This window comes from Nerophis lumbriciformis, linkage group LG22, assembly GCF_033978685.3.
Source record: "Nerophis lumbriciformis linkage group LG22, RoL_Nlum_v2.1, whole genome shotgun sequence".
NCBI classification, from domain to species: Eukaryota; Metazoa; Chordata; class Actinopteri; order Syngnathiformes; family Syngnathidae; genus Nerophis; species Nerophis lumbriciformis.
Window position 1 is genome coordinate 13,947,459 of NC_084569.2, and position 14,232 is coordinate 13,961,690.

Sequence of the window (14,232 nt, forward strand, 5' to 3'; positions counted from 1 at the left end):
ATGCGCGCTCCTGAGAGGGAACGTTGCTGTCAATTCTCTTATATACTCTTTCATTCTAGACTTCTAGAGTGTTTGATTATCACATCACTCTAAATGTATAGACTATAAAGTTCACAAACATAAAGAGGGATGCTAGTGGGCCAGGCCAATATTTCCTTATCTCTAAACTAAAACTGGGGAAATGTGTAGTGTTCTGGGTTTCAGACATGATTTTGTATAAGAATTACTTGAGGAAGAAAATGCCTGGTTAGACTTTGTGTATGTAGTGTGTGCCTTTCTTGGTTTACATCTATGCTGTTATTATGCTGTTTGTTACTTGTGTATTTTATGTTGCAGCTATTTAAAATAGTTTTGTCAATTTGTTCTGGCCAGAAACAAATTGGCCTTTGTAACATATCTTTGTCTTTGTGTGTTGTATGTAGACCACATGGCTTAGCAGAGTTGAGTGATGCAAATGCATGTCAAGTTGATCAACACATTGTATTATTCTCCAGTGCAATAACAGTACTGAAATGAAGGCTAAAAGGGCATTAATTGGAGCTTTAAAAAAGGGGGGGGGAAAAGAAGTAACTAAATAGTTACTTTTCACAGTAACGCATTACTTTTTGGTGTAAGTAGGGAGTCCTTTTGCAATGGGCCATGGCGGGCCCGTAACTGAGTTAGTAACTGAGTTACTTTTGAAATGAAGTAACTAGTTACTGCTTTTCAGTAACTAACCCAACACTGCTCATGACACATTATCTGCATGTAATATTGGCTGCATTTCTGATAGTTGTTTGTGTGCCATGTTGTTCCAGACCACAGCAAACATTACCCAGCTTGCAAAGATTGTAATAAATCCATTAGAAGAAGACAGCCAGCCATTTCCTTTAACTTGGACACACATATCTATACCTTTGGCCATTACACGCCTGTAATTTCCAGGAGTTATCTAATCTCACCCTCTGAGAAGCCTCCATTTTACTAATGTTTTCCAATAATGCAAAAATGTGTAGAATAAAAATTAATTGTCAACGAAGATTTGATAGTAGGCTAATGTAGACACTTACATCATGTGTTGTCTTCATTATAAGACTTATATAAGGCGTTTAATTGTTTGCGGCTCCAGACACTTTTTTTGTTGTTGTATTTTTGGTCCAATATGGCTCTTTCAACATTTTTGGGTTACCGACCCCTGCCCTAGGCCATTGCCTAGTTTGCCATCCGGTTGCGACAGGCCTGCCTATAAGTTGACAACTGGTTAATGGAGTACCACGATGGAAGCAGTTCCAGACAGACGGATGATGTCTTTGTCATTTTCCACAATATCCCGCAGCACTGTATCTTTGAAGTCAAACCTCTTTCCGAATATGATGGCAGAAATGATATTTGAAGCTGCGTAGGTCATGATGGTTGTGTTGTCAAAGGCTTTGCCTGAGAGGAAAGACAAGAGTACTTTGGAAACCATACCCAAGTAAGGTTGATTTAAGTCAGTAAAAAAAGTTACCTTTATGTTTTTCAAACTCTTCAATCAGGTTGTGACATTCTTCAGAGATTTTCTCCTCAATGAGTCTCTTGCCCATCCCAAAATCTTTCAAAGTCGTTAAGGTAAAACGCCTCATTTCCTTCCAGCCATCACCATTGGAGAATACTATGCCTGTAAGCAAGCGGCAAGTTTGTTTTACAATAGAAAACACGTTTTTAGTCTAATTTCATTTCAATTACTGTATCTCTTTCTGCCTGAAATCATGTCCCTGCCACGTCTCCCTATCCTTTTACCATACTTGCCAACCTTGAGACCTCCGATTTCGGGAGGTGGGGGGTGGGGGTGGGGCGTGGTTGGGGGCGTGGTTAAGAGGGGAAGAGTATATTTACAGCTAGAATTCACCAAGTCAAGTATTTTATGTGTATATATATATATATATATATATATAAGAAATACTTGACTTTCAGTGAATTCTAGCTATAAATATATATTTCTTTTATTATATATATATATATATATATATATATATATATATATATATATATATATATATATATATATATATATATATATATAAATAAATAAGAGAAATACTTGAATATCAGTGTTCATTTATTTACACATATACACACATAACACTCATCTACTCATTGTTGAGTTAAGGGTTGAATTGTCCATCCTTGTTCTATTCTCTGTCACTAATTTTCGAACTGATGATGCATTGCTGTGTGGCACGCACAAAAGTGCCTTCATCAAATGCACTAGATGGCAGTATTGTCCTGTTTAAGAGTGTCACAACATTGCTGTTTACGGCAGACGAACTGCTTTACGGTAGAGGAAAACACGTCACTTAGGTCCGCATGGAGCCGGAGGGGGCGCGACTTCCAGCTCCGCCTGAATTTCGGGAGATTTTCGGGAGAAAATTTGTCCTGGGAGGTTTTCGGGAGAGGAGCTGAATTTCGGGAGTCTCCCGGAAAATCCGGGACGGTTGGCAAGTATGCCTTTTACTGTCTTCTGGATCTTTCTGTCTCAGGTGTACTTTTCTGGGTGTCAGGCCGAGGGTAACAAACAATGATCTGCCAAGCAACATGTCTGGGTAAACTCGGCGTACCACACTGATTTGCAAAAAATTAAGTGTTATGCGTCATCTTCATGCATGTAAGATTTGTTCAATATCCATCCATCTATCCATTTTCTACCGCTTGTCCCTCTCGGAGTCGTGGGGGGTGCTGGAGCCTATCCCAGCTGCATTCGGGCGGAAGGCGGGGTACACCCTGGACAAGTCGCCACCTCATCGCAGGGCCAACACAGATAGACAGACAACGTTCACACTCACATTCACACACTAGGGCCAATTTAGTGTTGCCAATCAACCTATCCCCAGGTGCATGTCTTTGGAGGTGGGAGGAAGCCGGAGTACCCGGAGGGAACCCACGCAGTCACGGGGAGAACATGCAAACTCCACACAGAAAGACCTCGAGCCCGAGGATTGAACCCAAAACCTTCGTATTGCGAGGCACGCGCATTAATAGTGCATGCACTCTTCTCTTTTGTAAAGCAATTGTGCACAGCAGATACGGGCATCTACATCAACAATATGATTTGCCTTAAATGCCCGGACTGTAATGACGGGGTCGCATTTTATTGCATGGATCGTTCTCCCCAAGATGCAGACGGGACTCCGGAGGCAAGGTGCAGGTAAGGAAATGATTTATTGTCCATAAATCATGCAGGAAACGCAGATAAACAAAACAAGCGTGCCGATAGCACGGAAAGCAAAGCTAAGGAAAAGGCTAGCGCGAAAGCTTAGCATACAAACAGGCATAGGAATCAAAAAGTAGACGTCGTAACTGTTGCGTAGTGCAAACAAGAAAGTCAGACAGTGTGTGGCGAAAAACAGAAATAATTAGCTCTTGTCATGACTTGATCCTGGGGTTTAGTTTTTCTAGAAGGCAACGGAAAGTTGGATCGGGCGAGACGGGAATGTAAGTACATGATTTATTTAATATATCAAAAAAAAAGGCGTTCGTTACGTCTCGTCTCGGTTAACCATACCTAAATAGACACAAAGTACTGCATTACACAAGACTACCCGAATGTACTCGAATGATTGAAAAAAATAAATGTTTGTAAGCTAAATTATTGGTAAACACAGTTTATGTATAATAATTTACGTAAAACCGCGAGTAATGAATAACGTTTTCATCAATTAATATATTCTGTAGACATACCCTCATTCGCTCTCTTTTCCTAAAAGCTGATCTGTCCAGTTTTGGAGTTGATGTCAGCATCTGCTTTGAGTGTCGCAGGATATCCACACATTCTTGCCATCTCTGTCGTAGCATAGCTTTCGTCGGTAAAGTGTGCGGAACAAACGACTGACCATTTCGTCGGCTTTCCCCACAGCCTCGTATTTTGAACAAATTTCGTCCAATTTCTTGCCACTTTCGCATCTTTGGGCCACTGGCGCAACTTGAATCCGTCCCTGTTCGTGTTGTTACACCCTCCGACAACACACCGACGAAAGTGAGAAAATGGCGGATTGCTTCCCGATGTGACGTCACAATAGAAAGGCGTTTAATTCGCCAAAATTCACCCATTTAGAGTTCGGAAATCGGTTAAAAAAATATATGGTCTTTTTTCTGCAACATCAAGGTATATATTGACGCTTACATAGGTCTGGTGATAATGTTCCCCTTTAATGTTTTACTACTTACGTATAAAATACTACACGGTCTAGCTCCAGCCTATCTTGTCGATTGTATTGTACCATATGTCCCGGCAAGAAATCTGCGTTCAAAGAACTCCGGCTTATTAGTGATTCCCAGAGCCCAAAGAAAGTCTGCGGGCTAAAGAGCGTTTTCTATTCGGGCTCCAGTACTATGGAATGCCCTCCCGGTAACAATTAGAGATGCTACCTCAGTAGAAGCATTTAAGTCCCATTTTAAAACTCATTTGTATACTCTAGCCTTTAAATAGACCCCCTTTTTAGACCAGTTGATCTACCGTTTCTTTTCCTTTCTCCTCTGCTCCCGCCTATCCCTTGTGGAGGGGGAGACACACAGGTCCGGTAGCCATGAATGAAGTGCTGGCTGTCCAGAGTCGGGACCCGGGGTGGACCGCTCGCCTGTGCATCGGCTGGGAACATCTCTGCGCTGCTGACCCGTCTCCGCTCGGGATGGTGTACTGCTGGCCCCACTATGGACTGGACTCTTACTATTATGTTGGATCCACTATGGACTGGACTCTCACAATATTATGTCAGACCCACTCGACATCCATTGCATTCGGTCTCCCCTAGAGGGGGGGGGGGTTACCCACATATGCGGTCCTCTCCAAGGTTTCTCATAGTCATTCACATCGACGTCCCACTGGGGTGAATTTTTCCTTGCCCTTATGTGGGCTCTGTACCGAGGATGTCGTTGTGGCTTGTGCAGCCCTTTGAGCTGTATAAATAAACATTGATTGATTGACATTGAAGTGTCATAGTTTTTTTTTGCCTTCAGTGACAATCTACAATGTAAATAGTCATGAAAATAAAGAAAACACATTAAAATGAGAAGGTGTGTCCAAACGTTTGGCCTGTACCGTATGTGCACTTTGTGTATATCCATTGCATTCGGTCTCCCCTAGAGGGGGGGTTTACCCACATATGCGGTCCTCTCCGAGGTTTCTCATAGTCATTCACATCGACGTCCCACTGGGGTGAGTTTTTCCTTGCCCTTATGTGGGCTTTGTACCGAGGATGTCGTTGTGGCTTGTGCAGCCCTTTGAAACACTTGTGATTTAGGGCTATATAAATAAACATTGATTGATTGATTGAATGTATTTTTCCTTTGTGTGCTTAGTTTTACAACTTCATAATGGAGGTTATCAAGAAAAAACCTTCTTTCATCTTTAGTTTAAAGCAGTAGTCCCCAACCACCGGGCCGCGGTGTATCCCTGCAGACTGTTTTGATATACATTGATATATAGTGTATATATTGTGTTTTTATGTTGATTTAAAAAAAAAATAATAATAATTTTTTTTCTTGTGCGGCCCGGTACCGGTCTGCGGACCGATTGGTACCGGGCCGCACAAGGAAAAAAAAAAAAAATTTGTTTTTATTAAGTCAACATAAAAACACAATATATACACTATATATCAATGTATATCAATACAGTCCGCAATTTTGTTTTTTTTTTTATTTTGTTTTTCCTTGTGCGGCCCGGTACCGGTCTACGGACTGATTGGTACCGGGCCGCACAAGGGGGGGGGGGGGGGAAATTGTTTTAATTAAATCAACATAAAAACACAATATATACACTATATATCAATGTATATCAATACAGTCTGCAGGGATACAGTCCGTAAGCACACATGATTGTATTTCTTTATTAAAAAATTAAAAAATTAAAATAAAAATCACAAACACCCCCCCCCACCCCCCGAACCCCCACCCACCCACCCCCCCCACCCCCCACCCCCCACCCCCAGTCCGCGGGACAAATTTTCAAGCGTTGACCGGTCCGCAGCTACAAAAAGGTTGGGGACCACTGGTTTAAAGGACTGTTTGCTTATCTGCCCAATTGCATTCCGACATTCAGGGAGGGCAGAATAATACATGTAAATAAGCCAAGGGTGTACAAAGTCCAGCCTGTTTTATAATGTAGTGATATAATAAGCAGCAACAATTGAAAAAAACAGCAAACCTATTACCAACGTAATAAGAAAAATATACGTTGAATTATGAAGATTTGTATACCTTTGAAGCCTTTTTTCAATTATGCGAATTGAACAATTACATTATATTGAGTCCCCGTCATAACCATATTGAGCCATGCTCCCGATGCCACAAATAGAATGCAAATCTTTAGGAACCACTGAATACACACAACATTTTTCTCGGACTGTCATAATCAATTGGAACTAGCAACATGCGGACAACAATTCTATTAGCACTACAATTTATGAACCTTGACAGCTTGGAGAAACTGTTTCTGGCAGCTTTTTAGTTGGTGACCCAGCATGTTTTAGAGACATAAGAAATATTTACCATGGCCTTTGGTAAAATCGTGGAATAAAGGGCTGATTTCTCTCTCCCCAAACTCCTCAGCATGGTTGATGAGAGCCTGTCTGACAGCATTGCTTCCAGCCAAGACCACCACTTTTTTGAGTCCGAAGTAGATGGTAAACACCGGTCCGTACCTTTTAGACAGCTTAACAAATCAGGGTTAGGTTCATGCAACACGTGCACTTAAACATCAGTATGAAAAACAATAACGACTCACCTTAAAAAGAGACTTATCAACCCTCTCGAGATCCAACTGATGCAGGTTACCAATCAAAGGAAGACGTCTGGGCCCAGGAGGACGCTTCTGTTTATCTTGGAAAGTCCAACTGGAGTACAAAAGATAGACGGCCAGCGAGCCTGCAAGAAGCCCCAACCAGGAGGCCAAAGCAGGAGCCTGCAGGAGCTCTTCAATCATGCTGTGTCAGGGCACAAACACACTTGCTGCACACGCTCAGTGGCTCTCTATAAAAGCTGTGGAGGATCTGTTCCTCCAATCACACTCCAGTGGGCGTGTTGACACAGTATCGTCAACAAAATAAATCCGTTCAAACAAAGGATACAAAGTTCACACACCTTGTACTCACTCTGTACTACTTGACAAAAGTGCATTGTTTGGATTCTCTACAAATAAAACACTGAATAAAAATACTGGTAAAATTTCATTTCTTGAGTGGCAAAAAAACAACATATTCCCCCACATTTTAATCAATGTTTATGTTGTGTACGGCGGGGGAGTAGACGGCACAGACACAAAGGGGGCTTAGTTAAGCTCTAGATTTAATATATATATATTACCAATATATATATACAATAACCAAACACTAACATAACAAAACTAGAGAATGGAGTGTGACGAATCCAAAGTGTGTGTGTGAGACTATGTGTGGAGATTTAATAATACCACCTTAACATTTGACAACCAAACAATTACACAAGGTGAATCAGTAAAGAATCTGGATATTATCTTCGACCCAACTCTCTCGTTTGAATCACACATTAAGAGTGTTACTAAAACGGCCTTCTTTCATCTCCGTAATATCGCTAAAATTCGTTCTATTTTATCCACTAGCGACGCTGAGATCATTATTCATGCGTTCGTTACGTCTCGTCTCGACTACTGTAACGTATTATTTTCGGGTCTCCCTATGTCTAGCATTAAAAGATTACAATTGGTACAAAATGCGGCTGCTAGACTTTTGACAAGAACAAGAAAGTTTGATCATATTACGCCTATACTGGCTCACCTGCACTGGCTTCCTGTGCACTTAAGATGTGACTTTAAGGTTTTACTACTTACGTATAAAATACTACACGGTCTAGCTCCGGCCTATCTTGACGATTGTATTGTACCATATGTCCCGGCAAGAAATCTGCGTTCAAAGAACTCCGGCTTATTAGTGATTCCCAGAGCCCAAAAAAAGTCTGCGGGCTATAGAGCATTTTCTATTCGGGCTCCAGTACTATGGAATGCCCTCCCGGTAACAATTAGAGATGCTACCTCAGTAGAAGCATTTAAGTCCCATCTTAAAACTCATTTGTATACTCTAGCCTTTAAATAGACCCCCCTTTTAGACCAGTTGATCTGCCGTTTCTTTTTTTCTCTCCTCTGCTCCCCTCTTCCGTGGAGGTCCGTGTCCAAACGGCAAGAGGCAGTCCGGGAAGCAGAGGAACAAGGAATGACGAGACACACAGCACGTCAAGTTGGGGCGACAAGGAGGACACGAGACAATCAATAACACGGGGAAGAAAAACACAGAGAGGAAAGTGTGCATATAGCAGGGTTAGTCAGCTTACCTACTCAGTGGCCTAGTGGTTAGAGTGTCCGCCCTGAGATTGGTAGGTTGTGAGTTAAAACCCCGGCCGAGTCATACCAAAGACTATAAAAATGGGACCCATTACCTCCCTGCTTGGCACTCAGCATCAAGGGTTGGAATTGGGGGTTAAATCACCAAAAATTATTCCCGGGCGCAGCCACCGCCCACTGCTCCCCTCACCTCCCAGGGGGTGATCAAGGGCGATGGGTCAAATGCAGAGAATAATTTTGCCACACCCAGTGTGTGTGTGACAATCATTGGTACTTTAACTTTAACTTACGGTACACGAGCGGATGGTTACCTTCTGGCGCCGGATAGCAGATTGCAGGTGATTGATTGCAGCTGCCGGCTGCAGCAGGACTGACACACGCCTGGCGCGCTCCTGGAAGTGCTCTCATCAGAGCGCACAGATGAGTGCGCATTGGCATGCGCCCGGACCGTGACAGTTTATTTAGAAACAATTCAACATGTTTTTAGATTTTTAGAAAATAATAATCATTGCACACCATACGTTTATACAGGCATACAACTTTTGGTATTGTGGTTTTATCTTACTCGTTAACTCAGTTAGTATAAGGCAGTGGTGTCCAAAATGTGACTCTCTGGCCATTTGGGATCGGCAACTTTAGTTTTATTGGCCCACAGATAAACCAAAAATTATTCAGCAAAAAATGTAAAACAAAGTTCTATTTAATGGGGGGAAAAAGCAGACATTTTAAAAGTTAAAAAGTTAAAGTACCAAAGATTGTCACACACACTCTAGGTGTGGCAAAATTATTCTCTGCATTTGACCCATCACCCTTGATCACCCCTCTGGGAGGTGAGGGGAGCAGTGAGCAGCAGTGGTGGCCGCGGCCGGGAATCATTTTTGGTGATTTAACCCCCAATTCCAACCCTTGATGCTGAGTGCCAAGCAGGGAGATAATGGGTCCCATTTTTTATAGTCTTTGGTATGACTCGGCCGGGGTTTGAACTCACAACCTACCGATCTCAGGGCGGACACTCTAACCACTAGGCCACTGAGTAGGTGGTTTACTATCAACAACTAATAATAACACACTTTGTCACCTAAAACACACAGCTAGCAACAAGGTTTTGTTATTATAAATTCAGATAATGTTTTCCAATTTTAAAAATATCCAAATGGTCCACCCAATCACTGTAGGTCAAAGGTCATGGGTGTCCAAACTTTCACTACCGACGGCTCCATATTAAAAAAAATCAAAGGATGCAGAGGCAACTTTGATATTTAGCTTTGATATATATTTTTCTCGTTGCAGTATCCATCTTCATCCATTTTTCCAGTTTTTTTAAGTTAAAACTGTATTCATAAAGAAGAGGGTTTTTGCACTTTGCGCAATACTAAATCGGTTACTCTGTTCACAAGTGGGACTGAAGGCAGCCTCTACACTGCAGGCGGGTAATACCTGGGTGAGTAAGTACAGGTAAAAGCCAGTAAATTAGAATATTTTGAAAAACTTGATTTATTTCAGTAATTGCATTCAAAAGGTGTAACTTGTACATTATATTTATTCATTGCACACAGACAGATGCATTCAAATGTTTATTTCATTTAATTTTGATGATTTGAAGTGGCAACAAATGAAAATCCAAAATTCCGTGTGTCACAAAATTAGAATATTACTTAAGGCTAATACAAAAAAGGGATTTTTAGAAATGTTGGCCAACTGAAAAGTATGAAAATGAAAAATATGAGCATGTACAATACTCCATACTTGGTTGGAGCTCCTTTTGCCTCAATTACTGCGTTAATGCGGCGTGGCATGGAGTCGATGAGTTTCTGGCACTGCTCAGGTGTTATGAGAGCCCAGGTTGCTCTGATAGTGGCCTTCAACTCTTCTGCGTTTTTGGGTCTGGCATTCTGCATCTTCCTTTTCACAATACCCCACAGATTTTCTATGGGGCTAAGGTCAGGGGAGTTGGCGGGCCAATTTAGAACAGAAATACCATGGTCCGTAAACCAGGCACGGGTAGATTTTGCGCTGTGTGCAGGCGCCAAGTCCTGTTGGAACTTGAAATCTCCATCTCCATAGAGCAGGTCAGCAGCAGGAAGCATGAAGTGCTCTAAAACTTGCTGGTAGACGGCTGCGTTGACCCTGGATCTCAGGAAACAGAGTGGACCGACACCAGCAGATGACATGGCACCCCAAACCATCACCCAACCATGCAAATTTTGCATTTCCTTTGGAAATCGAGGTCCCAGAGTCTGGAGGAAGACAGGAGAGGCACAGGATCCACGTTGCCTGAAGTCTAGTGTAAAGTTTCTACCATCAGTGATGGTTTGGGGTGCCATGTCATCTGCTGGTGTCGGTCCACTCTGTTTCCTGAGATCCAGGGTCAACGCAGCCGTCTACCAGCAAGTTTTAGAGCACTTCATGCTTCCTGCTGCTGACCTGCTCTATGGAGATGGAGATTTCAAGTTCCAACAGGACTTGGCGCCTGCACACAGCGCAAAATCTACCCGTGCCTGGTTTACGGACCATGGTATTTCTGTTCTAAATTGGCCCGCCAACTCCCCTGACCTTAGCCCCATAGAAAATCTGTGGGGTATTGTGAAAAGGAAGATGCAGAATGCCAGACCCAAAAACGCAGAAGAGTTGAAGGCCACTATCAGAGCAACCTGGGCTCTCATAACACCTGAGCAGTGCCAGAAACTCATCGACTCCATGCCACGCCGCATTAACGCAGTAATTGAGGCAAAAGGAGCTCCAACCAAGTATGGAGTATTGTACATGCTCATATTTTTCATTTTCATACTTTTCAGTTGGCCAACATTTCTAAAAATCCCTTTTTTGTATTAGCCTTAAGTAATATTCTAATTTTGTGACACACGCAATTTTGGATTTTCATTTGTTGCCACTTCAAATCATCAAAATTAAATGAAATAAACATTTGAATGCATCAGTCTGTGTGCAATGAATAAATATAATGTACAAGTTACACCTTTTGAATGCAATTACTGAAACAAATCAAGTTTTTCAAAATATTCTAATTTACTGGCTTTTACCTGTATATACATACTTGCCAATCCTCCCGGATTTTTCGGGAGACTCCCGAAATTCAGCGCCTCTCCCGAAAACCTCCCGGGACAAATTTTCTCCCGAAAGTCTCCCGGAATTCACGCCCCCTCCAGCTCCATGCGGACCTGAGTCCGCTTTCCCACAATATAAACAGCGTGCCTGCCCAATCACGTTATAACTGTAGAATGATGGAGGGCGAGTTCTTGGTTTCTTATGTGGGTTTATTGTTAGGCAGTTTCATTAACGTCCTCCCAGTGCGGCAACAACACACAACAACAGCAGTCACGTTTTCGTCTACCGTAAAGCAGTCAGTCTGCCGTAAACAGCAATGTTGTGACACTCTTAAACAGGACAATACTGCCATCTACTGTACATGCATATGAACATCTAGGGCTTTAGAGAGTGCAGTGCACAACTGCGCACTCAACAAGGAGACGAAGCAGAATGCATCATCAGAGAGGGTGTTCAGCATGGTTAGAAAAATAGTGACAGAGAATAGAACAAGGATGGACAATTCAACCCTTAACTCAACAATGAGTAGATGAGTGTTGTGTATGTGTATGTGTGTAAATAAATGAACACTGAAATTCAAGTATTTATCTTTTATATATATATATATATATATATATATATACATATATAATAAAGTAAATATATATTTATAGCTACAATTAACTGAAAGTCAAGTATTTCTTATATATATATGAAATACTTGACTTGGTGAATTCTAGCTGTAAATATACTCCTCCCCTCTTAACCACGCCCCCAACCACGCCCTCGCCCCAACCACGCCCCCCACACCCTGAAATCGGAGGTCTCAAGGTTGGCAAGTATGGTATATATGTGATGTAGTACAATAACATTTAATATTTACGCATTTTGATCATTTTAAGCATTAATTAAAAAACGCATCACGTTTGCTTTTTTTTCTTCTCTTCATCACCAATTTCTGCTCACTGCAGACTTTATGAGAGCCAACAAAGGTAATAAAACATCACTTACTGTACAAGGTATTCTGTCATTAGGATGCTGACTGCTGGGATGCTCATACAGTATATTCACATTTAGATGGAAAATGACTCATAATATTTGTCGACCTCGCCAGTTCCAGGTCCTAAATTGGCTGTCAATGTGTCGCAACTTGTCGGATTACCTAGTCAGACGTCTCATGTCCAGGTGAGAGGCATGATTTAATAAACTGACAGGGAGCAGGGAAGCGAGGAAACAGGAGACCACTCAATGATGTAAACGTAGGGCACGGAAGTGAATTGATAAGCTTTTGGTTTCCATCTGTTTGTTGTCTGCATCCATGATGACTGTTGTCCATCCTCTGCCTACTGGGAGTGTTATTATTGAATTTTACATTTTTAGTGAATTTATTGCTTTTTTATTTTCTTTTAAAATGTTGCTTTGTGGGAGTTTGGATGCTTTTAAGATTCCTGCTACTGCATTGCGTAGATCATCTCTTTTTACCTGGTCTTGAATTGTATTGCGCCATAGCCTGTGCCATTGGCGTTGTTAGGCTCTAGCCCCCCCTTAATAATTTTATTTTTTATTTATTTTTATTACAAATACATGCCGACATATTCATTATAAAGTGGCCTGAATATTAGTTTAAATAAATAATCATATAACCTGTCATTATTCACTCATTTTCCGCTCACTTCATAGCGTAAGGTAGAGAGCCCCTTTAGTGCGTCGGTATCCAATCCATTCCACTTGTTCATATAGAAAATGTCCACATCACTCAAAATCCAGTCCACATTTTCTCTGTGACCTTGCTTGCGGTCCTGCAGGTGTGCAGCTTTGAAGCACACAGCGCTGCAGGACAAGAATGTGAACAAATGCAAAATGGACATAAGAAACTTTTTCAAGAAAGTAAGTATTCATCACTGCGTGTAGTAAAATGTATTAGCTCCACTTTACACCAGGTCTGTGTTTGACAAATAAAAACATGTCTACTATAGACAACCTCTGTGCACGTCGTACATTTGTTGTTTTGCAGGCAAAAGTTACATTCCCGCTCTCAAACAATGCTGCTACTTAGTTAGCTAGTCAGCCTGGAATGCATCATGAAGGTTCTGGTTATTTATAAAGTTAAATGTGTACTCTTTTTTTACCATTTGCTATCTTTGGGGTTACTTTCTTCTGGAGCATCAGCTGTGTTTCTCACTTTACACATGGAGGAGAACAGGAGCTGAGCTCATTCACGTATGACTATCATCAGTAGATAATAATAATAATATTCACTCCACAACCCCTATTGACCTGTAGGAGTCAGGGCAGAGGAGCACAGAAAGTGAGAGGGGAGAGGCCTCTACTGGAAAGATGAGTAGGAGAATAATGATACATATAAATAAATATTTAAAAAATGCAATTTTTAAATGGCTTATCGATAAGCCATTTGTTTTATTTATTTATGGGTGGATCATGTTGACTCTTGGTCCTCCTAATTGTCAATCATTCTGGTGATGTTACGTAAGGACATCACCACATTTTAAAAGTTAAAAAGTTAAAGTACCACTGATTGTCACACACACACACTAAGTGTGGCGAAATTATTCTCTGCATTTGACCCATCACCCTTGATCACCGGCTGGGAGGTGAGGGGAGCAGCAGTGGCCACGCCCGGGAATCATTTTTGGTGATTTAACCCCCAATTCCAACCATTTATGCTGATACAATCAATGTCCAATGTTTCTTCTCATATTGCATGTTGTTACTCACAGAGAGTAACGTTTTACATAACGCATGTGTGATTTATAACGTGGTATATAAGCTGAATGACCTCTGTGTGTTAATTCTTATCACCTCTTCCACACATACACATAACACGAGAAGAAAAAATTGGCTAAAGG

General features: G+C 41.5%; 1 protein-coding gene across 1 annotated transcript in view; it reads right to left on the bottom strand.

Annotated features, from left to right (window-relative positions):
* The window catches only part of LOC133615539 (cytochrome P450 2K1-like), a 15,443-nt gene extending 8,500 nt beyond the window's left edge, over positions 1 to 6,943 (bottom strand). The window contains exons 1-4 of the mRNA XM_061974194.1: positions 6,737 to 6,943; positions 6,502 to 6,664; positions 1,487 to 1,636; positions 1,253 to 1,413 (exon numbers count right to left, since the gene is read on the bottom strand). Of these exons, the coding sequence (XP_061830178.1) occupies positions 1,253 to 1,413; positions 1,487 to 1,636; positions 6,502 to 6,664; positions 6,737 to 6,934 (672 nt within the window). The 5' untranslated portion in view covers positions 6,935 to 6,943. The remainder of the gene's footprint in view (positions 1 to 1,252; positions 1,414 to 1,486; positions 1,637 to 6,501; positions 6,665 to 6,736) is intronic.
* Positions 6,944 to 14,232: the final 7,289 nt, after the last annotated feature.